The 27,385-nt window shown below is 33.8% G+C and overlaps 2 protein-coding genes and 1 long non-coding RNA gene across 11 annotated transcripts; 1 reads left to right on the top strand and 2 right to left on the bottom strand.

The window, feature by feature from the left end:
- The first annotated feature begins 419 nt into the window (after positions 1-419).
- Positions 420-4,615, top strand: LOC103497639 (B3 domain-containing transcription factor ABI3). Of its 2 annotated transcripts, XM_051086611.1 has the most exons (7): positions 420-2,602; positions 2,804-2,896; positions 3,048-3,148; positions 3,246-3,292; positions 3,417-3,493; positions 3,953-4,101; positions 4,211-4,615. In XM_051086611.1, the coding sequence occupies exons 1-6, from the start codon at positions 947-949 to the stop codon at positions 4,094-4,096; spliced, it is 2,118 nt and encodes a 705-aa protein (XP_050942568.1). In that variant the 5' UTR covers positions 420-946; the 3' UTR covers positions 4,097-4,101; positions 4,211-4,615. The 2 variants fall into 2 exon arrangements, with proteins under 2 accessions (XP_050942568.1, XP_008458109.1); XM_008459887.3 differs by having other exon boundaries at positions 421-2,602; positions 3,953-4,615.
- Positions 4,616-6,523: 1,908 nt separating this feature from the next.
- Positions 6,524-11,026, bottom strand: LOC127148719 (triacylglycerol lipase 1-like). 8 transcript variants are annotated; one of them, XM_051082986.1, is made up of 10 exons: positions 10,422-11,016; positions 9,710-9,763; positions 9,000-9,062; positions 8,335-8,445; positions 8,111-8,254; positions 7,981-8,020; positions 7,799-7,875; positions 7,568-7,590; positions 7,104-7,253; positions 6,524-6,698 (listed from the first exon to the last, which is right to left on the bottom strand). In XM_051082986.1, the coding sequence occupies exons 2-7, from the start codon at positions 9,713-9,715 to the stop codon at positions 7,853-7,855; spliced, it is 387 nt and encodes a 128-aa protein (XP_050938943.1). In that variant the 5' UTR covers positions 9,716-9,763; positions 10,422-11,016; the 3' UTR covers positions 6,524-6,698; positions 7,104-7,253; positions 7,568-7,590; positions 7,799-7,852. The 8 variants fall into 8 exon arrangements, 7 of the variants coding, with proteins under 7 accessions (XP_050938943.1, XP_050938928.1, XP_050938925.1 ...); XM_051082971.1 differs by adding an exon at positions 9,576-9,624 and having other exon boundaries at positions 7,104-7,875; positions 9,000-9,013; XM_051082968.1 differs by having other exon boundaries at positions 7,568-7,875.
- An 11,455-nt stretch (positions 11,027-22,481) lies between these two features.
- Positions 22,482-26,289, bottom strand: LOC127149861 (uncharacterized). The gene is made up of 2 exons (XR_007821675.1): positions 25,918-26,289; positions 22,482-22,747 (listed from the first exon to the last, which is right to left on the bottom strand). It is a non-coding gene; the product is annotated as an uncharacterized LOC127149861 (long non-coding RNA).
- Between the last annotated feature and the right edge of the window lie 1,096 nt (positions 26,290-27,385).

Genomic DNA, 27,385 nt, shown 5'->3' with positions numbered 1-27,385 from the left:
CTTTGTATGTTTTATAAAAATATTAAATCTTATTAATTTATCGATTTATCTAGTTTAGAAAAGAAAGTTTATTAGATAATTTTTAGAGTATAATAAATCAATTCTCTAATAAATCAATTAATAATTGTTGAATGTTAAGAAACGAAAATGTTACAAAATTAAAAACATCCACAAATTATTACGTACGAATTAAATTGTAGTTTGGAGAATTTTAAATTTTAAAAAAACTGTCTTTTTTATTATAAGGATGAGTTAAAAAAATTTTGAACTTATCTCTAGAAAAAACCAATTGAAACATAGTGGAAGAAACCAGAAGTTGCACATGGGGGGCCTAATATTTTTCATTCAACACCATGTGAGTATCTCTTCTCTTCTTCTTCTTCTTCATCATCTTCTTCAAATACTCTTTTTTTTTTTTTTTTTTCAAAATCAATTTTGTGCCAAAAGAAACGAATCTTAAGAGTGGGTTAATTTAATTTATACTTCTTTTAGTGGATGAGATCTCCAGATGCTTTTCTGCTGCTTTTCTTTTTGCTTCCTTAATCACAAACAGAATCCTTTGAATAAAAAAAATAAGAAAAGAAAATTATCTTCTTTCTCTTTCCTTATCCGTACTGATCACTTCTCTGCAAAAAAAAAAAGTTCATTATTATTATTATAAAACCCTATCTATCTTCATTAATATCTGAAACCAACATAGGAAGTTTTGTTTTTCTTTAAAACCAGCCCACAGAAATGGAAAACATGGTTTTGTATTAAAAGTTTTCAACTTTTTTTTTAACCAATTTGGGTTTATTTTGTTCCTTGGTTGTAATTGGAACAAAGTTTTGGTTTTTGATAGGAATAAAAAAGAAAAAAAGAAGAGAAAAAAAGAAATGAATGATCTTGTTGAATTCATTCTCAAGATTTGCATGCAGGGTTTGTAAATGAACAACAAGAAGAAATTATGGATCATACACAGATCTGGCTTCATGATCATCAACAACAACATCAAAATCATCAAAATTTTCTATCTGATAATGATGATGATACTTTGATGTTCTACTCAGATTTCCCTCCACTTCCTGATTTCCCATGCATGTCATCGTCTTCGTCGTCTTCGTCAACTCCTGCTCCGGTTAAAGCCACGGCTTCATCGTCGTCGTCATCCTCGTCTTCCTCAGCCACTTCATGGGCACTTTTGAAATCAGATGGTGATGAAATTACTGAAGATATCAAACCAAATTATGATAATAACAAATTATCATCGCCGGTAGCAGAGACCGGGTTTGATTGTACGGACGAGATGATGATGGAGAGTTTTGGGTACATGGATTTACTCGAAGATAGTAACGAGTTTTTCGACCCATCGTGTATATTCCAGAACGAAGAACAACAAGAAGAAAAAGTTGTAGTTGCAGAAGAAGAAGATCAAGAGGGTAATTTAGAGGATTTACAATTGGAGAGATTTGAAGAAGTTGAAATGGAGGATTTGATGATGATGCATGGCGGTGATGAGAGTAAGGATAATAGTAATAATAATAATATTAATGAAAATATAAATGTGGAGAAACTACAAAACGCGGTCGTTGAGGAGGAAGATATGGCTAAAGTGTTTTTGGAGTGGTTAAGGAGTAATAGAGAAACGGTTTCTGCTGATGATTTGAGAAATGTTAGAATCAAAAAGGCCACAATCGAAAGCGCCGCTCGCCGTCTCGGCGGCGGCAAGGAAGGAATGAAGCAGCTTTTGAAGCTTGTTCTTCAATGGGTTCAAACAAATCATCTCCACAAGAGGAAATTCAGAGACCTCACTGTTGAAACTGATGCCCATTTCTTAGGGTTTCAAAACAACCCTAATTCCTCGTCCAACCTACCTTGGATCCAAACCCCGCCCCCGTTACCGCCTCCACCTTTGTATTCTCCATCAATGATTGGGTATGTCCCGGCAACGGGTGGAGATGCGTATGGTGGTGGCCGGGGTTTCTCCGATCATTATGGTCAGTTACTTGACTCCTCTTTGTCCTGGAGTAATAATAATAGTGGTAATAATAATAATAATTTTTCGGGACAGTTTGGGCTACCCCCATCGCATTTTAACTCTTTTGTTGATAATTTTCCGACGGGCCCTCCTCTCCCACCGCCGCAACCACAAGGTTTTGCGGCGGGATACGGTGGAGCGCATCAGTTCCCTTATGTGGGCCAGTATTTTCAAGGGCGGGGTGGTGCTGGCGGTGGTGGAGGTGGCGGTGGTGGAGGTGAAAATGGTTTGGTTAGGTTGGATTCATCCGCAACGAAGGAGGCCCGGAAGAAGAGGATGGCAAGACAGCGGCGATTCTCGGTGCACCATCGCCACCATCACGGTGGGCACCACGGGAATGGCCACCAAAATCAGCATCCGACTCAGATGAATCCGAATGCTTCAGATCATTGCAACATGGCTACAACTACTCAGCCCAATGCTGGAAACTGGGTCTCCTGGCCCTCCCCAACCGGTGCGGGAGCCTCTTCCACCACATCGTCTGGTTTTCCGGTGGACTCATCGCCTGTGCATACTGCTGATCGCTCTAATTCCTCTCTGCAGAATCAGAACTATCCTCCACGAATCCCAACGGAGCGGCGACAGGTAATTGGATTTTCACACACACTATTATGTACTCAAATTGCACGCTTAGTTCTTAAACTTTCATCATCTATGTTAGTTTAGTACTTAGTAGATACAAAATTGAAATAGTCTGATTATATATTATATGTGTCTTTTACAATCTCATTGGTTAATTCTTCAATGAAATTAGAACTTATTTGATTTTAAATATCAATTGTTTAGGGATGGAAACCAGAAAAGAATTTGAAGTTTCTATTACAGAAAGTTTTGAAGCAAAGTGATGTGGGCAATTTGGGAAGAATTGTATTGCCAAAGGTAAAAAATAATGGAAAACCAAGTCAAGTTATTCCTTTCCAATTTCTCAAAAAGTCAAAAACTAATTTGAAATAATTCAAACCAGAACTCCAACTCCAACTCCAACTCCAACACAAACTCAATTTCTTTTTCTTTTTGTATCTTATTTCAGAAAGAAGCAGAAACCCATCTCCCAGAACTGGAGGCAAGAGATGGGATTTCCATTGCCATGGAAGACATTGGAACTTCAAGAGTTTGGAATATGCGTTATAGGTACTCTAAGTTTTATTATAATTATTTTTTTTAATATTCTACATAAAGCCTTTTCATATTTTATTTTTAATTTTTTGATTACTATTGTTGTTTATAGGTATTGGCCAAACAATAAAAGTAGAATGTATCTTCTTGAAAATACAGGTATTGTAATTTGAATGTAATGATGAGATCATATAATTTTTATTTTTTTGATAAAATAAAATTTATTTAGTTTATGTTTATGAAGGGGCATTTATTTTATTTCTGTTTTTTATGCGAATTTCAGGGGACTTTGTAAGAGCCAATGGACTTCAAGAAGGAGACTTCATTGTCATTTACTCCGACGTAAAGTGTGGAAAATATGTAAGTAACTTTCACTATTATCTATATACTTTTAAAATGTTCATTTTGTATATACAACTGCCTAAGAATCAAACCTACTGGCTAATACGTGATATTATTTGAGTAGCACCAGAATGGTTATAGGTTTCAGCATTCGAGAGTGACTTTGATATAGGGCAAAAATAAAATGCAATAATTAGGTGGTAAAATTTAAGTGATTTCAATATAAAAATGTGAATAATTAGGTGTAGTCTATCGGGTGCAACCTCTCTTTTGTTGCATAGTAAAATAAGAATTACCTCACATCCCAGATTTTAATTGAACAAATATCTGATTTACAAAGATAGGTGAAATCCAGATAACACCTAAATATTTGCCAATTGGTAAATGGAGGCAGGAAAAGTAGAATATGAAAAATAAGATTTGAAACTTGATATGTAATTTTTACATTTTATAACGATGGAGCGTAATGTTTAACAGATGATTCGAGGAGTGAAAGTACGGCAACCAGGATCGAAACCCGAGAGCAAAAGGCCAGGAAAAACACAGAGAAGCCACACGACTGCAGCTGGCAACGGGTCGTCACCTTCACCAACGACCATGGCAACCCCGAAGAGACACTAAAGGAAGTAAGAGAGAGAAACCCATTTTCTCTCCTCCTTTAAGGAAGTGAAATGCAACAAATGTAGGGGTGGATTTGTTCTATTTCCAACGGCTTTTTTCTGATTCTCTTGAAAGGTATTTAAGACTTGAAGGGGCATTGGCCACTGCATGAAGAACAGAGATAAAAGCAACCATACGTATATATATGTGTGTGTGTGAGAAATGATGAAGGGGTAAAAGAGAGGATTTTGCGTTATTGTGAAGCTCTGTTTCTCTCTTTTTCTATGGTCAGCAAAATTAGAGTGATAAAATGCGATGTGATATGAAATGGAGAGGGATAATTGGGATGTGTTTTGGTGTTTTTTTTTTTTTTTTTTTTACCATTATAGGCTTCGTTGGTAATTAAGGTTTTTTCTTTTAGCTTTCAATTTGTAACATATGCCATATTATTGTTAATTATTATGTGGCCTTGTATACTTTACGTGGCTTAGTATGAACAAATTAAAGAAATAATGCTATTAGCTAGAAACATTTGATGTATGATTTTTGTTTGTGAGATATATGTACAAGAATATTTTTTTTTTTTTTAACCTAATTTTTAGCTAGGTAGGATTAATTCTTAATTAATTGAATAAAATCCGTCAGAAGATTGCGCACATGAATTATAAAAAGAAAAAAAAAACGTTTAAATGTAAAGGTACAGAAGTTATAATATTTTTTGTATATGTGCTTCAATTATATTTATATATATAAATAATAACAAAATAGATTTAAGACACAAGGTACCTTAAACAGAGTGATGAATTTAGCAAGTATGGGACTGGTAGATAGGTGAGTTCCATTTTCTAATGACACCTTCCAATTTTTGCAAGAAAGCATCATTATTGTTGGTAATTGAAAAAATAAACAAAAAAAATATATGGTTATATTTAATTGCATGTAGTCTAATAAATATATCGAAGATTATGGAACTGTTTGAGATTGTGGTGGGAAGTTAGATTATGATAAACCTAATATTATCATATATTTAGGATTGTGATAAGATGTGTTTGGTGGAATAGTTATAGAAGAACTATTATGATAAGATGTGTTTGGAAGAAGGTTTATAGAGGAAGTGTGTTGGAGTTTTTGTCTAAAAGATTTTATGGAATATCTTTGACTAATTATCTTTGATTAATGAATTAAAAGATGAGATATTCAAGAGATAAAAAGATTTCCCACTATTCTAGGAATCTTGTTAAGATAAGAAGATCTATACATATATTATATATGTAACGTTACGTAGCAGTGATGCGAGCGGCGAAAAAAGCAAAAAATACAAGTTGAAGACGGTCTTTTGCATCAGGGTCGTCCGCAGAAGCTACGGAGTTAAAAAGGTACGATGATCTTATGTCAATGAAGTCGTCTTGTTGATTCGTCATGTTGATCGTAGTAACAATTATTGATGAGTAACAGACGAAACAAGTGGTTGGTATGATCACGAGGATCTTTAGAGGGATCTAAAGACGTTGCCAAAGATATTCACTCATGTGCTTAGAGGGAGCCTGAAGCTAGACATCGTGAAGATAAGTAACTCAGGAGGAGCTTGGAGTCTGATGTCAAGACGCATGTTATTAAGTTATATTATTGAACAGAGTATCATATGCTGTATCGATATATATTAACTCAAATGCATATTAATAAAGATTACTCATCAGGGCTGTACGCAGCTCCCCAAACGTAGGCAATATTAGTCGAACTGGGTTAACAAAGTTTCATATGTAATTCTCCTTTACTGTCCCTCTAGCTATTACAACTGTTATTAGCTTTAGTATTAATTGGAGACTTAATTGATTATTTCACTGTTTTTTCAATTGGTATCAGAGCGGGTTATTAGATAATGGAGATAATCAGAGAAGGACATCAGCTTCACGTCCTCCTGTACTGGATGGTAACACTAGAAGAATTTTGGCCTTTAATGTCACTTGGCAACCGACATCTTTGTGAGCGTTATTAAAGGCCTTTAATGTCGGTTGGGCTTTAATGTCGGTTTAAAAACGACATTAAAGGCCTCTTTAATGTCGAGTTAAAAACGACATTAAAGGCCTTTAATGTCAGTTTTCAACCGACATCTTTGATGGTGTTATTGAAGCCCTTTAATGTCGGTTTAAAAATGACATTAAAGGTCTCTTTAATGTCGGTTTGTCAGTTTTCAACCGACATCTTTGATAATGTTATTGAAGCCCTTTAATGTCGGTTGAACTTTGATGTCGGTTTAAAACCGACATTAAAGCCTAGTTTTTGGATTCATTTTTACAAATTTATTTTTATTTAATTGTCACATTATTGTCCTATAGATCGACATTGGATCAATGTAGATAAATATGTTTTTCACACGCCAACAAATCAATGAAATTCATATTATGTTAGAAACTATAATATTTGTCTTTTACATTTGAATACACAAAATAAAATCTTAATATTATGTTTATATATACATTCTACAATAGTACATGAAAAAAATTCTAATACAAGAATTAAATAATTAAAAATCCTAAATGCCTTCTCAGTCTTCAATTTTCAACGGTCGCTTGGCAATCTCTGCACAATCGCTTAGCTTTCAACCCGATATGACTTCAATTATCTACAAACAATGTCCAAATAAACCATTTATATAGAATAACAAAGCTGTTTGAAGTACTAAAATTGCAGAGAAGGATGAAAAGTTTTTAAGATTTTATACCCACACCCCAATCCACATAACTCTCTTTAGTCTACCTCAGCCATCAGGCTCTCCTAAATCTCTTCAATCTATTATTAGAAATATTCCATAGATGCAATCATATACAATCTTTTTCCCAAATAAAAAAAAAACATTTTATGTGGCAACCTATGAACTCTTGTAATTGATTAGCTCATAATATTGCCCGCCAAATGAATGATCAACATTTTTTTACATAACATTATTATGAAAACCAATATCAATCTATAAAGAAATAAGCAACATCAACACAATAAGTTGAAAAGTAAAGCAATCATATTTTTATACCTTGGGTGTGGAGAACCTTTGATTGGCTTTTGGCCATATTTCCTTCATGAATAATTATCATATCTGCTAGCTTGTTACTAATCGTGGGCACCTTAATCGACCGCTTCACTCTATGCTTCACTCTAGTGTTATTAAAGGCCTTCCCCTTTCCTGCCATTGCATTTCATAACAAAAATATCAACACAAAATACACAATCAACAACCAACAATCCATTCTAAGATTCTTGTAATTATGAATAAAATCATCCTTACTCTTGGACTTATCAGGATCAAGAAAGTGAATAAAAATGATTGTTTTACTTTTCAACTTATTGCTCAGTTATCATAATCGGCACATCAAGTTGACTCTCATTTATTAGATGCTCAGTTATAGTAACTTCATTATCTGCTGATACTTTAAGATGAATAAAAATGGAAACAAAAACCTTATGATTCAAGAGAATGAGGAGGAAAGCTTTACATACCTTTAGCTCTTCTTCTTACATTTCTAATGATAAAAAAGTTGCTCGAAGCCAAATGAATTGAAATAAAAGCAATAAATAAGCGTGAGAGGAGAGCCAAATGAATTGAAAGATTCATGTCCGGTTCAAGAAGGCATCATCCACGTATGTTGGATAAGGATTCCACAGTCAAGGTTTCACATAGTAAATAAATAAAAAGAAAGAGAAACATGAAGCAGGTTGCATTGAGAGAACCTGTTATTGAACTAAGAACATTGATGCAGTTAACAAGCCGATCACAAAGATTATCTAAAAGGACTGTTCCCCAATCGCTGAAATAGCATACAGAAACATAGGCATGAGTACTGTAAACTATGGTAAAGCTAAAAATGCAACCCATTACAAAATTAGAAATGGACATAGCATAGCATGATAACCTTTTAAAGTTGAGTTCATGAAATCCTGAGGCAAGAATATCTGTCGAACAAAATATAAAGAATAAGCTTATTACTATTAATAATATAATCACTTGACAATGGTAATTGCACAATATCAAGCCAAGAATACCGTATCAAGATGTGTGTCAACCATTAGACGTACTAATGGAGCAGTAATATGTTTCAAGTACGATATAGGACTTAAAAGAGCAGCTGCTTCAACATTCTTGGCTATTTCTGGCTGGGTAAGAGCAGCAAAAGACATAATTGTTCCCTGCGAACAAAGATAAAAGATGACACCATAGCAAAAATATACGATTTCAGATTAACAATCTTGTAGAAGACATATGAGACCTGTGAGTGTCCAACAATATAAATTTTCCTGTTTGTCAAGGAATTTATATAGTTAATCATTTCTGCAAGATTGTACAGGGCCAACTCTTCCCAACTCCAATTCCAAAATTCCTACAATCATAATATACTAGAGTCAAACAACATAAATAGGAACTAAACAGACCTTATGACTTATGACTTTTATTTCTAGTATACCTTTAGCTCTTCTTCTTACATTTCTAATGATAAAAACCTTATGACTCTCATTTATTAGTTGCTCACTTTAAAAGACTTTGTGTACTATATTGTAGCCTGCACCATAAAATTGTTAAGAAATGTCCTAGAAACTAAACATACTGCATACATACTTAAATTAATCAACATAGCACCATACTTGATAAATCAAAAGTAAAGCATAAAAGAGAGTTTTCCGAACTATGGAAAAGCTTGTGATTGAACCTTCAAGCATTTAGCAACAAATGTTTTCCAATTTAGAGATTTGTATAAAGAACCCATCTGAAATCCATATTCATTCGCCAAATAAAGTCACAAATTAGCCAACATCACTCAATCTCCGTTCGCCAAATAAAGTCACAAAAAACATACCAGTAAAATTAATGTACCTGATTTTTTTTCAACTATATTGTATCTACAAGACAAGAAACAAAATCAAAAAGAGTTCGCACCCGAGCAGCCACATCTGTAGAAATAAGAAAATAAACTTGTTGTTTCCTGAAAAGTTCCAAGGCCTATACATAACAAAATCAAATAATTGTTAAGTGACTTTCTTTTTGTTTTTCTTTTTTTCTTTCATTCTCTTTTGGAATAAAATTTTAAACCAACAAGAAACGCATCAAATTTTAAACAAAAAAACTAATCTAAATCATAATTTACAAATCTCAAAATACCACTAAACAAACTCATGTATGTACATCGGCATATGAATTAAATACCCATTAACCCCCCAATAATACCCACAAAGCTCTTTCTTTTAATACATGAAACATCATAAGAAAATGCAAAAAGAAAAGAAAAAAAAAAGGTAATGGGATGACAAATGAATACCATTTGCATATGATAAGGTAGTGAAAGGTAATGGAGAAATATCTGGGATTATTTTAAAGTGGGATGACAATGAAAACTCAAGCTCAACACCGACCATTCCAAAGCAACTCTCACAAATGGACAACACAAAAACAAACAAAGAATCAGGCCAACCCACACTTTTTAACTACCAACTACTTAAAGAGAAAAAAACCAACTTGGGTCCCCTTCCATTTTGGCTTCTTCTGCTGCAACTTTCCTCAATTTCTGGCCACAAATTACTCTTCTTTTTATTCCTACAAAAGTCACAAAAAAACATATCGCGGTAATGGGTTTTCAATGAGAAACACACCTTCATTTTACATTCATCTTGTGGCTACCATTGTCCTTCTCCACCTAAATTTTTCTGCAACTCAATAAAGCCAGGAGAAAAAATATTAAGGGGGTGATTTGATGTGGGAAAATGAAAGTCAGAGAGAGAGAGAAAAGAGAGAGGAAAAGACAGTTTCCCTTTTAATACTGTGCTTGCCAAGATTTCCCATCCTGCTAATTCCAGACAAATCAGAAGAGAGTAATGTTCCTTACAGCTTTTGTTCCATTGCTTGTATGTAAGCTCTTGTATTTTACTGCTCACGCCTTAGCTTAACTAGTTCCATCATCACCACTTGCTTGTCCCGTTTCAAACGGTCGAGTTCGACATCGAGTCCAAAACGACCAATTTCGATACAAGCACTGGGTTCTTGTTCGGAAGGCAAAGAGTCAGTGGTTGGTGGTTTTCTTCTCTTAATAGTTCTAAGGAGATGCTTTTGGCCTCTCAAGAAACCTTCATTTGCGAACTCCCATCTCTCTGGATTAATCTTCCTAAAACCCTAGAATCATAATTCCTTTTCAAAACTCCCCACCCCAACTAAAGAAACTCTAAACCAGAATTCACAAAACTAGAGAAACCACACAAAATACTAAAAAGAAAAACTTATAACTTATATAAGAACCTCTAACCATTCTATCTATAAATTAAATTTACTCGATCTTAGAAGTATTATTGAACACATTTTGAAACTTACATAAGTGTTGAGCTGCCGGATGAAGCTTGAGAAGTTGTTATTTGTTGATAAAGTCGGTGAGGTCTCAATTGCATTTGTTGTTCGTTCACCCAATAGCTCGATAAGCGATTTTTAAAAGATTTTTAAATTGCAGAAAAATGAAAAAATAAATAGAAAAAAACCAGTGAAGTAGCAACCCATAAACGATTTTTAAAAGAACAAAGAACTTTTAACACAAAGAAAGATTGAATAGGAGTATCGACCTATAGAAGTTGAAATTCGGAAAGGAGAAATTGTTTGCGGATATGGAACGGAGAGTGTGAAGAAGGAGGAGAATGGGAGAGAGTGCAGAGCACGCAAAAAATTAATTAATTTTTTCATAACAAAGACGAAGACAAGGTTGGGCATGTGGTGGTTCGACGACGACAAGGCTGGGCACAACGGATGACAGTATTAGATTCAACGACGACTGAGCACGGGTTGGCTTGACGGATTTCTTGCAGCGGTTGTTCGGAGTAGAATTAGGGATCGAAAGCATGAGATAAAGATTGAGAGGAATAGGAAAGAAATTGAGAAAATGAGAGGGATTGTAAAATCGTATGGCTTGGAGAGAAAAGAGTAAAGTAAGAGAGAGAAACCATTAACTTTTTACAAAATTAAAAAAAAATTAAAAATAAGCTTTAATGTCGCTTTTTCAAAAGGCGGATCTTTAATGTCGGTTTTAAACCGACATTAAACATCCGCCTTTTGAAAAGTGACATTAAAGCTCATTTTTCATTTTTTCCACCTGACATTAAAGCCCAGATTTCTTCTAGTGTAAAAATTACTCTTATTGGAAGCCTCGCATGATATTTTTCATTAAAACCTTGGATGGAAAAGCATGGAGAGCACTTGTTGGTGGTTATGAACCTCCAATGGTTACTGTGAATGGAGTATCAGTGCCAAAACCAGAAATTGACTGGACAGATGCTGAAGAACAAGCTTCAGTTGGAAATGCAAGAGCCATAAATGCTATCTTCAATGGTGTCGATTTAAACGTGTTCAAACTTATTAATTCCTGCACTACTGCTAAAGAAGCGTGAAAAATACTGGAAGTTGCATATGAAGGAACTTCTAAAGTGAAGATATCCAGACTGCAGTTGATAACTTCAAAATTCGAAGCCTTGAAAATGATTGAAGATGGAACAGTCTCTGAATACAATGAGAGGGTCCTAGAGATAGCTAATGATTCGATACTACTTGGTGAAAAGATATCTGAGTCTAAAATTGTTCACAAAGTGTTGCGCTCCTTACCCAAAAAGTTTGACATGAAGGTCACTACCATAGAAGAAGCCCAAGATATAACGACGTTAACACTTGACGAGCTATTTATTTGGGTCGCTACTTACGTTTGAAATGACTATGTCGGATAGAGAAAGTAAGAAAGGTAAGGGGACAGCATTCAAATCAGCTTATGATCAGGAGACCACTGTAAATCAGTCTGGTAATGAAGCTAATCAAGATGAGTCAATAGCTCTCTTAATGAAGCAATTCTCTAAGATGACCAAAAAGTTCAAAAGTTTGAATACTGCTAGAAAAACTGAAAAAAGTGGAAGACATGATAGTGAGAACTCTATAAGAAAGGTTAATGACTTTTCTTAGAGAAGAAATAGCGACGATGGTAAGAAAAAGGAGGATACAGGGGAGGACATTTAGATGTAGAGAATGTGAGGGGTTTGATCATTATCAGGCCGAATGTCCCACTTATCTCAGAAGACAAAAGAAAAAATATTGTGCTACCTTGTCTGATGAGGATTCAGATGAGGATTCAGATGATGATGAAGATGATCATGGTATGAATGCTTTCACCGCGTGTATTACAGAAATCAATTCAGAAGCTGGTAGTGAGTGTTCCGATATTGATGAGGATGATGAGCTAATGCTTGAAGAACTCAAAATGCTGAGGAAGGAAGACTCAGAAGCCAGAGGTATTCAAAAAGAAAGAATTCAAGATTTAATGGACGAAAATGAACGATTGATGGGAGTCATATGATCTCTGAAAGTAAAGTTGAAAGAAGTTCAGAATGTGTATAATCAGACAATTAAGTCTGTGAAAATGTTGAATTCTGGAACTGACAGCTTAGACTCAATCCTGAATTCAGGGCAGAATGGTTCAAGTAAATATGACCTCGGATTTGATACTTCAATTAGGGGTGTCAAGATTACTCTAGAAGTAAAATTTGTTTCAGCTTCAGTAAAAGAAACAACAGACACAAGTTGTAAAAAGTTGAGTACTGATACAGGTGCCAAATTCTCCAGATGGGTCTGTTATTATTGTGGCAGAAGAGGTCATACACGGTCATTTTGCTACAAATTACTGAGAAATAGGAGACATCAGCAGAAACCAAAACTTATAAACCAGCAAAATCAGTGTAGGATCACCAAAAGGAACAATAATGTAAGAGGAACTCATATGATCTAGAGGGTGAAGACTTCTGAGAAGTGCAATGTTGCATTTACAACAGTTCAAGCCCATGTTGATGCTTGGTACTTTGACAGTGGATGCTCAAGATATATGACTGGCAATCGATCTTTCTTTACTGAGTTAGAAGAATGTGCCTCAGGTCATGTCACTTTTGGAGATGGGGACAAAGGAAAAATTATTGCAAAAGGAAACATTGACAAAAGTAATCTACCCTATCTTAATGAAGTTAGATATGTGGATGGATTGAAGGCAAACTTGATTAGTGTAAGTCAACTATGTAACCAAGGATACAGTGTAAACTTTAACAACACTGGTTGTGTAGTTACAGACAAGAATTATCAAGTGTTCATGAGTGGCAGATGAGAAGCAGATAACTGTTATCATTGGAGTTCCAATAGTTCAAACATATGTCACTTAACTAAAATTGATCAAACCTAGTTGTGGCATAGGAAATTAGAGCACATCAGCTTAAGAAGTTTAGATAAAGTTATCAGAAACGAGGCGGTTGTAGGCATTCCTTCGTTAGACATAAATGGCAAATTCTTTTGTGGTGACTGTCAAGTTGGAAAGCAAACCAAAACCTCCCACAGAAGGCTAAAGGAATGTTATATAATCAGAGTACTTGAACTTTTACATCTTGACCTTATGGGTCCCATGCAAACTGAAAGTTTGAGGGGAAAGAAGTATGTGTTAGTTGTTGTGGATGACTACTTCATATTCACCTGGGTTCGGTTCTTAAAAGAAAAATCAGATACTATTAAACTATGTATCAGTCTATGTGTGAACTTGCAACGTGAGAAGGGGCAAAAGATAATCAGGGTCCGTAGTGATCATGGGAAGGAATTTGATAATGAAGATCTGAATAACTTCTGTCAGACTAAAGGAATTCATCATGAATTTGCAGCTCCCATAACTTCTCAACAAAATGGAGTAGTTGAACGGAAGAACAGAACGTTACAAGAAATGGCTCGAGTTATGATACATGCCAACAATTTGCCTTTGAATTTTTTGGCAGAAGCTGTAAACACAGTATGTCATATTCACAATAGGGTCACTACACGATCTGGTACGACAGTTACATTGTATGAATTATGGAAGGGACGGAAACCAAATGTTAAGTATTTTCATATTTTTGGAAGTACTTGTTACATTTTGGCCGATAGAGAGTATCATCGTAAGTGGGATGTGAAATCTGATCAAGGGATCTTTCTTGGTTATTCTCATAATAATCGAGCGTACAGAGTCTTTAATATTAAATCCGGAACAGTCATGGAAACAATCAATGTTGTGGTTAATGATTTTGAGTCTAATGTCAATCAGTTTAATATTGAGGATGATGAGACCCATGTTACACCTGAAGTTACTTCTACTCCTCTTGATGAAATGCCTAAAGGTGATTCGCAGCCAGACAGTGCTAAGACCAATTCAAACATAACTGATGAGGTCATAAACAATGAAACTGTGCTTGTCCCCTCTGCACATGTGAAAAAGAATCATCTATCAAGTTCCATAATAGGCGATCCGTCAGCTGGAATTACTACCAAATGGAAAGAAAAGGTAGATTACACGAAAATGATTGCTGATTTATGTTATGTATCAGCAATAGAACCCACATCTGTTGAGAATGCTCTCAAGGATGAATACTAGATAAATGTCATGCAAGAAGAGTTATTACAGTTCAAGCGTAACAACGTTTGGACTTTGGTTCCTAAACCTGATGTGGCGAACATCATAGGAACTAAGTGGATTTTTAAAAATAAAACTGATGAATCTGAGAGTGTAATAAGGAACAAGGCCCGTTTGGTGGCTCAAGGTTATGCACAGGTAAAAGGTGTTGATTTTAATAAAACTTTTGCACCTATGGCTAGACTTGAAACTATCCGCCTTTTGCTCAGTATATCATGTTTCCGAAAATTTAAATTGTTTCAAATGGACGTTAAAAGTGCCTTCCTGAATGGATACTTAAATGAGGAAGTCTATGTAGCACAACTTAAAAGGTTTGTTGATTCTGAATTTCCTCAGTATGTCTACAAGCTAAATAAAGCTCTATATGGGTTAAAGCAAGCTCCTCGGGCTTGGTATGAACAACTAACAATGTATCTTAGTGAAAGAGGATATTCCAGGGGTGAGACTGACAAGACACTATTCATAAATAGAACCAGCACTGGTCTCATTGTAGCTCAAATTTATGTTGATGACATCATCTTTGGTGGATTTCCTAAAACACTTGTTAATAATTTCATTAACATAATGAAATCAGAATTCGAAATGAGCCTAGTAGGTGAACTGTCCTGCTTTCTGGCATTGCAGATCAAACAGAGAAATGAGGGAATATTTATATCACAAGAGAAGTATGCCAAGAACTTAGTCAAGAAGTTTGGTCTGGATCATTCACAACACAAAAGGATTCCAGCTGCGACTCATGCTAAAATTACAAAGGATACGGTAGATAATGCAGTCGATCACAAATTGTACAGAAGCATGATTGGAAGCCTTTTATATTTGACAGCAAGCAGACCTGATATTGCCTATGTTGTGGGAATATGTGCTCGGTATCAGTCAGATCCACGTACCTCTCATTTAAATGCAGTTAAACGAATAATAAAGTATGTTCACCGAACAACTGATTTCGGGATTCTGTACTTCTACGATACATCTTCTGAACTAGTGGGATATTGTAATGCCGACTGGGCAGGTACTTCTACAAATAACCTCTTTACACTTAACCAAAGTCAATTATCAAGCCTTATTCTTCCTCGCCAACTTCAAGCCTTCAACTCTTCCATTTTTTCCACTTCTCTTGACCACCTAACAATGAACAAATAAGCACAATTAAACTCTTCACAACAACTTAACACTTAGGGGTCTTTTGGGGGAAGGGTTGGGTTATGGAGAGTTAGTGTTATGATAAACCGATTTTTATCATAACACGTGATTGGGGGAGAGGGTTTAAAAGTGTAGTTTTATGATAAGATGTGTTTGGGGGAAGGGTTATGTAAGTAGTATTATGAAATTTATTTTTATATATATTTTTTAAAAATTTATATTCTAAGTCCAATATACACAAGTTTTGTATATTTAATTTATCAAATTGTCCTATTTTCGTAAAACAATTTTTAGTAATTTCTTTAAATGTGATGTCCATTTTCAACATTTTTTACGAGATCGTTACATGCAAATAAATTGTTAACTTTTTTAAAAAAAATTTATTATAAATCCAATACACCAATTTCGTATATTTAATTTTCCAAAATGTCCTATTTTCGTAAAACAATTTCCAATAATTTCCATTTTCAACCCTTTTTACGTAATTGTTACGTGTGAATAAATTATTAATTTTTTAATTCATATTCTAACTCCGATACACAAATTTTGTATATTTAATTTACGAAATCGTCCTAAATTTCATAAAACAATTTCTCAAATCTTTTTTAAGTAATCATTACGTGAGAATAATTTTTTTAAAAAAAATCATATTCTAAATTTAGTACACGAATTTTATATATTTAATGTAACAATCGTCCTTGTTTTCGTAAAACAATTAGCCTTAATTTCTTTAAATACGATCTAAAATTTTCAACTTTTTCTAAGTAATTGTTACGGTTGAATAAATTACTGTTTTTCCTTTTAAAATAAAAATTATAATGAGCAAATGAAGATATAAAAATAAGGAAGAAGAAAGAGAAAAGACTACATTTTGGAAAACTATGAGCATAATTTGGTAAAAATTTTAGATTCAAAATTTAATTGAAATAAATCTTAAATTAATAATAATAATAATAATAATAATAATAATAATAATAATAATAATAATAATAATAATAATAATAATAATAATAATAATAATAGATACACGATCATTTATATTTGATATTCCAAATAAGTTTGAAAAAATTTTAAAAAAATAGATCATTTATATTTGATACACGATGAACCAAATAACACTCTGAAACAAAAAAGACAATGAAACAGACCAAGATGGAAGAAAGGAAAAAAAAAGAAGAAGAAGAAAGACGATGGAACAGACGAAGAAGAGAAGAAAGACGGAAGGGCAAATTTGGAATATTTAAAAAATGGCTAACTTTATGTGCTTTGTTATACGAGCCGTAAATATTTTACCGCTTTGTTATATTTATGAAAATTTTCCTAATAATAATAATAATGCAATCCCTCTATAACAAAGCATCTTTACCTTTCTAGCCAAAATCTTAATTGGTTGCTCTTCCTAGCTCAAATTCTCATCAATTTGCAATAGTTCTAAATCCACTACATGAAATGGATCTACCACGTACTTTCTCAATACCAAAACATGAAAAACATCATGAATAATAGAGAGTGATGGTGACAATGGCAAACAATTACGTCATAGGGCCAATTCACTCTAGAATCTCAAATAGCCCAACAAAACGAGGACTCAACTTCCCCTTCTTTTTGAATCGCAGAACACACCTTTCATAGGTGCCACTTTCAAGAACACCTTATCTCCTACGTCAAACTCAAGATCTTTCCATCCTATATTAGCATAACTTTTTTGTCTACTTTATTCTACCTTCATATGTGCTCTAATCTTCTGTATACCCTCGTTAGTAGACTGAACTAACTCAGGAACCATCAATCTTTGCTCACCAATGTCATCCTAACAAACAGGGGATCTACAACATTTACCATACTGGGCCTCAAACGCTGATGTCAATGGTAGCCTGGAAACTGTTATTTTATAAAAATTTCATTAAATGCAAGTGAGAGTCCCAACTCCCTAGAAACTCTAATGCATAAGCTTGTATCATATCCTTCAAAATTTTGTTCAAACATTTAGTTTGACCATCAAACTGTAGGTGAAAAGTTGTACTGAAATCTAACCTCGTGCCCATGGCAACCTGAAGTCTTTCCAGAACTTAGAAGTGAAACGAGCATCTCTGTCAAAAACAATTGATATGGACACTCCGTGTAGTCCCACTATCTTAGTCAAATATAACTTTGCCCACTTACTAGCAATATGAGTGGATATCCTTGAGATGAAATGTGCTGATTTAGTAAGTCTGTTGACAACAACCTAAATCACTGTATAACCCTTTAGGGTTCTAGACAGTCCTGTAATAAAATCCATAGACACATTCTCCCACTTCCAATCTGCACTCAAAGGTTGCAACAAACCCATTGGTTTCTGTCTCGGTGCTTTAACCTGTTGGCACACCAAATTTTTACTAACAAAATCAACCACTTCTCTCTTCATATTACGCCGCCAGTAAACTAGTTTCAGTTCCTAGTACATCTTTGTACTACCTAGATGTGTGGAAAATGGGGAACTAAGAGCTTCAGTCAATAAATCTATCTTAAATATACTGTCTTCTGGCATAAATAAACGTCTCTCAAACAAAAAAGCCCATCATCAAAGGATATGGAGAACTCATCAGCTTGCCCCATTTCCACTAGGCGGCACTTCTCAACCAAGTAAGGATCATTATGCTGAGTAACAATAATTTTCTACCTTAAAGTCGGTTGCACTGACAATTGAGTCAACTGTGAGGTGACTTCTCCTACTGATACTACAATCTTAGCTAGCTCTCTCAAAGACTCGATGCAATTGAACCTGTAGGATAATAAGTGCTACTAAATTGATACGTTTCTACTAAGAGCATCAGCTACCATATTCGCCTTACTTGGGTGATACAAGATCTCACAGTGATAATCTTTAACTAATTCAAGCCACCTTTACTTTCTCATGTTTACTCCTTCTGAGTGAAGAAGTATTTCAAGCTCTTATGGTCTGTAAATATCTTTATCTTCTCACCGTACAAGTAGAGTCTCTAAATCTTAGTGCAACAACTACTGCTACCAACTTTAAATCATGTGTAGGGTAGTTCTCCTCATGACTCTTCAATTGACGAGAAGCATAAGCAACTACTTTACCATGCTGCATCAGAACACAACCCAAACCTTTCCTACAAGCATAACTGTAAATCACAAAACTACATGAACCATCAGGTACGGTAAGAACCAATGTAGTAACAAGCTTCTACTTAGGATTCAGAAAACTATCCTCACAGGTTTTGATAGCATGTTAACTAGGAATAGTAAAAGGTATTTTATAACCTTTATAGATGATTGTTTTGACATTTCTTTTATTTATTTGCTTAAAAATAAAAGTGATGCCTTTGACATGTTTAAGGTGTTTGTAACTGAAATAGAAAATCAATTTAGTAAAAGAATTAAGAGACTTCGTAGTGATAAAGGAACTAAATATGATTCAATTGTCTTTATTAATGAGTTTTATACTCAAAAGGAATAATACACGAAACGACTGCGCCCTATTCTTCTGAAATGAATGGAAAAGTTAAAAGGAATAATATAACCCTATTTGAGTTAGTAGTTGCTATCTTGCTTGATTTAGGAGCAGCAATCTTGGTAGGGTGAAATAATAAAGGTTGTTATTTATGTCATTAATAGAATTCCTAAATCAAACAGTAAAATTTCACCATACGAAATCCTTAAGAATAAAAGACCAAACCTATCTTATCTCAAAACTTGGGGTTGTCTAACCTATGTAAGAATACCTGATCCTAGAAGAAGAAAACTAGCCAATAAAGCCTATGAATGTGTTTTTATAGGATAAACTAAAAATATTATAGCCTATAGGTTCTATGACTTAGAAAATAAGGTAATTATAGAGTCAAACAATGTTGACTTTTTCAAAGATAGATTTTCTTTTAAATATAAAAATAGTGGAGGCTTAAATAGTCAAACTAGTAGGGGCTCAATTTCAAGTAGTCTACCTTCAGTTAGAATCCAAACCCAAGATAAGGAAGTAAATCATGAACCTAAAAGAAGCAAGAGAGTGAGAACCATAAAAGACTTTGAAATGTATAATGTATAAGATCTAAAAGATCTAACAAAAGCTTTATCCTCCGTAGATGCCAACTTATGGCAAGAAGCCATCAATGATGACATGGACTCTCTTAAATCTAATAGAACTTGACACCTAGGTGACCTACCTTCTGGCTGCAAAACAATAGGCTGTAAATGAGTTTTGAGGAAGAAACTCAAACTTGATGGATCAATAGATAAGTATAAGGCTAGACTAGTAGCAACAAGTTTTAGGCAAAGGAAAAACATAGATTTCTCCAACACTTTCTCCACAGTTACTAGAATCACCTCAATTAGAGTGTTGATTTCTATAGCTGTCTTGAATAGTCTCTTAATACATTAGATGGAAAGTTAAGATTGTTTTCCCTAAACAGTGATTTAGAAGAAGAGATCTATATGGAACAACCTGAAGGTTTCATAGTTCATGGTTAAGAATCTGAAGTTTGTAAGTTAGATAAATCCCTCTATGGCCTAAAACAATCTCCTAAGCAATGACATGGAAAATTTGACAATCTAATCATGTCCAAAGGATTCAAAGTAAATGAAAGTGAAAAATGTATCTATTGTAAAATTGAAGGTTGGTTATGCATTATCATATGCTTATATGTAGATGACATGTTAATCTTTGGATCCAACTTGCACGTCATAAATGATGTAAAATCAATGTTGAGTGCAAACTTTGACATGAAAAACTTAGGAGAAGTCAATGTAACCCTACGCATCAAAATTACTAGAACTGAGAATGGAATTTTCTTAGATCAATCTCATTACATTGAGAAGATTCTAAAGAAGTACAACTACTTTGAAAGCAAACCAGCATGTACACCCTATGATTCTATTGTCAAGTTATTAAAAAACACTGACGACAGTGTCAATAATTCGAATATGCAAGCATCGTATGAAGTCTGAGATATGCTGTTGACTGCACTAGACCAGACATAGCTTATGCTCATGATGTATGGTTACTATATAGGTTTACTAGCAGACCTAGCCTAGAACACTGATATGCTATAAAAATAGTAATGAGATATCTTAAGAAAACCCAAAATCTATGATTACATTATCAAAAGTTTCCCTCTGTACTAGAAGGTTAATGCGATGCTGATTGGAACTCACTTTCAGATAACTTAAAGGCTACAAGTTGCTATAATTTTCATATTACAAAAGGAGTTGTTGCTTGGAAATCCAAGAAATAGACCATTTTAGCCCAGTCAACGATGGAGTCAGAAATGATAGCACTAGCTACTACTAGTGAAGAAACAAGCTAGCTTCGAAGCTTGCTATAAGAGATTTTCATTTAGGAAAGATTGGTACCGACCATACTAATCCATTACGATAGTACTGCAACTATCGCAAAAGTTCATAATTATTATTACAATGGTAAGAGACAACATATATCGTAAACATAGTACCATTAGAGAATTTCTCACTACTGGTGTAGTGACAGTGAATTATGTATAGTCTGATGACAACATGGCTGATCCATCTTTGACGAAAGGACTAGCTAGAGAGAAGGGTTTTAAACCCTAAAAAAGAATGGGACTCAAGCCTATAGAAAACAAAATTACTTATGAGGTAAACCTAACTTGGAAGACTAGAGATCCTAAGATACAAGGTCAATGGGTAATAACTGATCAGAAGTGATATGAAGAGAATCATGCTAAAATACCTATAAGTTCTTAATGAATGTATGAAAAGTATGAAAAGGCTAAACTTAATTCTTAATGAATTTTATACTTGATATCAAGTAGGGTACCTAACTACAAGAGTACTCTTGATAGATTCAACTTTGTGGATGTGGAAGTGAGAGCTGCTTCCTATGGAATTCTGGGCAAATTCTCTAGAGCATCTACTAAACTAGGATATATGTGCAAGGCCTTAAAGTATGGGCAATTTTTCAACTTCACTAGAATAATGCTGTGTGAGAAATTTTATTATAGGTAAAGTTCAAAACTACAAGTTACTTTATAATAATCTAAACTATTGTTACTACGTAAAGAGCGGAGGACTGAGAGTAAAAAAATTTCAAGTGGAGGATTGTTGATGAAAAATTTTGAAGATTTCATTATTATAAAATATTCATCCAATTGTGAGTTTGGAGATGAGAGAAGATAAGCAAACAAGTTGCGTGATATCATCCTAGGCGATTAGATCCATTAATCTCCACACGCAAACTTTTATCCTAGGTGAGACGGTTAAGACACTACTACAAAAACAGACTCTCTTGACGATTTTAAACTATAAAAAATTATTATTCTTGATGGTTTTAAAATCGTCATTGAAGCCAGTATCAAGAAAGTCAAAGTTATTGACGGTTGGAAAAACGTCAAAATTAGTGAACGTTGACGGTTTATAGCCGTCAAGTATACAAATTTTCATGACAGTTTAAAACCGTCAAGGGTATAAGTGTTCATGACAATTTAAAACCGTCAAGAATATAAGTATCCATGATAAAAACCGTCAAGAATATGAATATTTATGACATTTAGTAACTGTCAAAAGTATGCTTTTTCATGACATTTAATAACCGTCAAGAAAGTGATTATTTATGACATTTAAAAACTGTCAAGGTATTTTAAAATTGTCAAGCATTTTTATATTTTTTTAATTGTAATTCAATTATATTTTTGTTCATGTATTATACTCCCATTGGTCCTGTATAGTAGTCCAACAATTGTTCCATAAATACAAATAAATGACAATATTCATCAAATATAAAACCTTTCACCATATCATTTCCAAAACTTTGCAAATATTAGAACTTTCATATATAACAATAACATAGAAAACGTTTTTACAAAGAAACTGAGTACACGAAATCTATCGAATTTCACTAAAGGGACAAATACAAACAAAATAGAAACTAAATCTTGGTAATATATTTTTACAAAGAAACTAAATACAACAAGGTATTGTCGTGAATAACGTAACTACAACAAGTCTTGTCACTAACCAAACATCAATCACTTTCTTGGTAGCTTCATTACTACAGTAGATCGATCGGATATTGGTACAAGACCTAATAAAAACACAATAGTTTTCAAGAGTTACAAAGTAGGTTCAACACTTTACAAGAGATTAAAATGATCAAAGTGAAGCTTGAGAGCCAAAAACTAAAGAGAGGTTCCTAAAAAGTGTTTAAGTGACACTCTCGCTCTCCAAACAAACTAAATGACCCAGCTTGATCCCTGTTCAGTATTTGAAGCATTATATCTTCATTTCAAAATTCAAATTGTAAATAAAAATAGGAATGAAAAAAAAAGATTCAACCATAATACAAATGAAAGCTCCAAACCTACCTCAAAATAGCTAAGGAGTAATGTTAGCATTGCATAACTAAACAAACACATGTTTTTCTACACAATTACAATTATAATGCGGGAGGGTAAGACAAAATGGAATTGCAAATCTTAGGTGGCCACACCTCTAATAATTCGAACTATAAATTTCTTTCAACACAATTAAACAAAAAATCAATACAAAAAATATGCATAAATCACAACAAACTGATTCCAAGCAAAAATTTTAAAGCTAACACCATCGATGAAAATTTTCCGTAACAATTGTGTAATTTATAAAGCATCTAAACATGCCTGCTCAATAAGTAAAGACAGGCACATGCCAAGAATAGTTATCAAGGAACAATATCTACTTTACAACAAAAATTTGTGCATTACATAGATCTTTTTTCTAAATGCAGAAGAATTTCTCTTGCATTAAAGTAATGGTATACATAAAAAAAATTACCTATTGAGGAATAAAAAAATTGAAGTTACCACTTGTACTTTGTAAACAACTTCACATCAAGACTGACAATATTAGAGATGAAAATAAAACAAAACATAAAATAAGAAACATGCTTCACTAAATTCAAATCTGCTGGTTGATGTGAATAGCAACTAACATATAAACCACTGCTTGTCAAATGGATGCAAATATGTTAGAAACATATAAACCTATGAATTCTCTTCTATTGTATTCTTTCTGAGTTTCTGCAAAGTTGCACCATTATATCGAACTTATTAAGCAAAAAGAGAGGGGAGTCTGAAAGAATCATATACCACCTATTTAATCCTTCACAAAGAGTTAAATATACAATTCGTATCCGGTACAATTATTATTAACAAAACGTATTTGCTTATTCCCCCCACCCATCTCAGGTTGAAAGATGGAAATGGTGAAGTTCAATATCTGAGGTCATCATTCCTTGTCAATTGTATTGGTGAGTGCTTGTTCATTTGTCATAGTATTTCTATTTGTTTGATCTTTGATCTTTGATCTCTTTTAGTGGCTGTAATTATTCAATTAAAACATGAATGCAGGTGATGTTTGTAGAGGGAATACTGTTCTGTTCACTCAGAAAGTTTATGTAAAGTACCCAAACAACTTACTTTTCCACCACTATTCTTGTGCTATATATTTTGGATTATAGTTCTAATTCTTGTAGTTTGCTTCTTAATAGGTTTGACAAAGTAACTAGGCATGGAGGGCTCATAAGGAAGAGAACTGTAGCAGGGAGGGTAGTAAAGGAGAGCTATGGTGCAAGCAAACAACAGCATACTTTTACTGTAAGGCTGCTTTTCTACTCAAGTAATCATTTTCTCCAATCTCCATACTGTAATTCAAATTGTTTATGAATTTTAAGATCAATTTGTTTGCATCTAATATTCACTGCAATGATTATGTAGCAGTCAGCAAGTTCTTTCTTTTCTATGTTCTTTGGCTTATATATCTTTCCATTTGGGACTCATGTTTCCAACACTTGTGACATTAAAAATTGAACTATTAAAAACTATCATTAAAAAAAATGATAGTTTCAAATTCTAAGTAACAATGAACTATTAAATCAAAGATCTCAAACAATGCACTACAAGCCATAAGTACAGTCAAAAGAGAAAAAATGTTTGTTTTTAAGCTATCCCAAAGATATAAAGTTCAAATTCTAAGTAACATAATCAGTCAAGCAAATAGAAAGGACGTGTCTATATAGAAATTGAATTTAAACCAAGAAACAAGCTCAAGAACCAAACAAGATGAGGTCATGTGCCTATACCCCCATTAAACCATTCCATTTATAAGCAACAACCAACTAAATAAACATAAAAAGATTGGCAGATCTAGGGTCTGATGTTCGTAATAATTATAGTCAAGCTGTTAGCAAACGAGGATGAGAAATGATGTATATTTTTCTTTGATACAAACAACTTTCACTAAGAAATGACAGTTTAGTGTTGGCATATGAGGAAGAGAAATGAAATCTCAATTGCAAGCTTACATAAGCTATTAATTTGCTAACAATTTGTAAGCAGTTCATAACTTCATATTGGAATAACGTTGGTTGGTTCTTGTTGGTCTAAACGTAGGAATCCAGACTAAATTCACTTAAAATGTTGTTGTTGTTTCCAACCTCCCAAAATATCACGTTATTGTTAAGAAATGACAGTTTAATGTTAGCATGTAAGGAAGAGAAATGGATCATAGATTTGCAGAGCCCATCAATTTTTTATTTCTTTTTATGTTTTCGTAAATGGAAGATAGAGTTTCATAAAAAAAGAAGTATAGGCAATTGTGGAGGATGATAATTCCACTATCTAAAAGATAGGATAAAAACAAAGAGAAACTCACTCAGATCAAATAGAAGCATAATTAATCTCCATGACAAGTGAAGAATTCGTTAGTCTGAAAATAAAGTACTACGTTTTTGGCATCAAATTTGCAACTGGTAAGACCAAAATATACCAGCTAGAAGTACGATAATATCAATATAAAAGGATAAATTTATGAATCCAATCTAGTCATAGCAGTTATAGACTACATTTAACTCTGACAATTATACAACATGAAAGCATTAATACAGAGTATAGCAAATTTTGTATATACTATTGAATTAACATTTATCCTTTTCAAATGTGCTATCTGGTGGTCACAAATTCTGTAGATGTATTGAATTAACATGTCCTAAAGGCTAAGAGCTTTGAATCTCTCTCCCTGCACCCCCACCCCCACTCAAAAAGAAAAAATCAGTGAAGTAAACATCAGTATAGCAAGATCAGAGGGCAGAAAAGAACATGTTAACTACTAAAAGGAGAGTTCCAGTAAAAACAATAGCCTTTAGGTTATAAAACAATCAGATGGGTAAGATGTTGAAGTACCAGAAAGAGAGTTATAGAAGTAAAAAGACTGAAAAACCTGAAAGCTTTCAGCTACGGAGCAAAAAGCAACATTCGACTGAAGAAGCACGCTTGACCAAGCTGAAGAAGAACACTCGGAATGAGCTGAAGAAGAACAACGCTCAGCCGACGAATATAACTATTTAGGAGCGACGAATAGAACAACGCTTGACCTTCATCGTTCGACTGAAGAAGTTTGGAATGACTAGAACGTCCGCTGAAGAAGAACGCTCGAAACGACGTGACGGAGCGACCTTGACCAAGCTGAAGAAGAACAACGCTCGGCGATGGAGCGACGTTCGACGGACGACTTTCAGAAGAAGGAGCAACAGCCGACGAGTTCACAGCAACACATGCAAAGAAAGTGAAGAAAAAATTGTGTGAGGTGCGTGCTTTGGAAATTTGGAGAAATTTTAGGAAATCTTGATCGATTTATGTTATGAAATATTTATATTAAAATAATATTTTTATTTAAAAGTTACTTAGTAATTCTTGACGTTTTTAAAACGTCAAGAAATTTCGAAAATAACTCCCTCCGTCTTTTTATAAAAATTCTTGACGTTTTAATTGATATAATTTGACGTTTTTAAAACGTCAAGAAAAAATACATTTTACTTGACGTTTACAAAACGTTAAGAATGTTGAATTTTTAATATTCTTGACGTTTTAGAAAACATCAAGAATTTAATAGATAATTATTGACGTTTTTTAAACGTCAAGAAAGCTGAAAATTGACCTTCCATAAAAGTTCTTCACGGTTTCTCCTTCCAATCACCCCTTTCTTGACGGTTTTTTCAAAAAACATCAAGAAATAAAAAATACAATCATCAAGAAATGTCTTTTTTCTAGTAATGAGAATTTTGCTATAATCTTCACACACTTGCCACCATACTAAGCGAGATGGTAAGGCAAGATGAGATGTAATAATGATATTAAATTTGTTTCTTTAAATACAAAATATTTATGACCAATGTTATAAAATCATTTTTATACTTAATTTCCAAACGTTATCTTATCTAAAATACAAACATTTGCATAATTAATTTTTTCAATTAATTCCCAACTTTTTTTTAGTCTCCTCATCCTATAAAACACATTTCATTCTCCATTTTGTGAAAGTGAGAAAACCAGGAAGAATCTTTCTTAAAAACTTTCTTTGTGAGATTTTCGACCAAAAAGTGTCTATTTGAGTGTTGAGATTCCAATTAGTTTCTAGTGCAAAACTGATTGAAGAACACGACTGTTTTATCCTGGGGACAACGAGACTTTATAAATCTGTTTGCACAAAGGAGCAGAGCCGCAAAACGTCCTAAAGAAAGCGAGATTTGCGACTCAACTTTCTTTCTTAACTTATTATTTTGCAGTAGACGTGTTGACAAGAGGCATTTTGACCATGCAAGCTAATCATTAGGCGAACTGATTAATACCTGACAAGTTTCTGTGAGTTGATTCTTAGGCATTTTGATCATAACACAAGGCAAGACATC

This window comes from Cucumis melo, chromosome 1, assembly GCF_025177605.1.
Source record: "Cucumis melo cultivar AY chromosome 1, USDA_Cmelo_AY_1.0, whole genome shotgun sequence".
Lineage (NCBI taxonomy): Eukaryota > Viridiplantae > Streptophyta > Magnoliopsida > Cucurbitales > Cucurbitaceae > Cucumis > Cucumis melo.
The sequence above is the reverse complement of the archived record's forward strand: the minus strand, read 5'-3'. Positions and strand labels throughout refer to the sequence as shown.

Coding starts and splice junctions, on each gene's coding strand:
- LOC103497639 (XM_051086611.1), top strand. CDS start 947: ATGGATCATACACAGATCTGGCTTCATGATCATCAACAACAACATCAA. Junction 2,897..3,047: donor GAAGAATTGTATTGCCAAAG/GTAAAAAATAAT, acceptor ATCTTATTTCAG/AAAGAAGCAGAAACCCATCT. Junction 3,293..3,416: donor GTATCTTCTTGAAAATACAG/GTATTGTAATTT, acceptor TGCGAATTTCAG/GGGACTTTGTAAGAGCCAAT.
- LOC127148719 (XM_051082971.1), bottom strand. Junction 8,255..8,334: donor ATATTGTTGGACACTCACAG/GTCTCATATGTC, acceptor CTTTGTTCGCAG/GGAACAATTATGTCTTTTGC. Junction 7,876..7,980: donor CATGAACTCAACTTTAAAAG/GTTATCATGCTA, acceptor ATGCTATTTCAG/CGATTGGGGAACAGTCCTTT.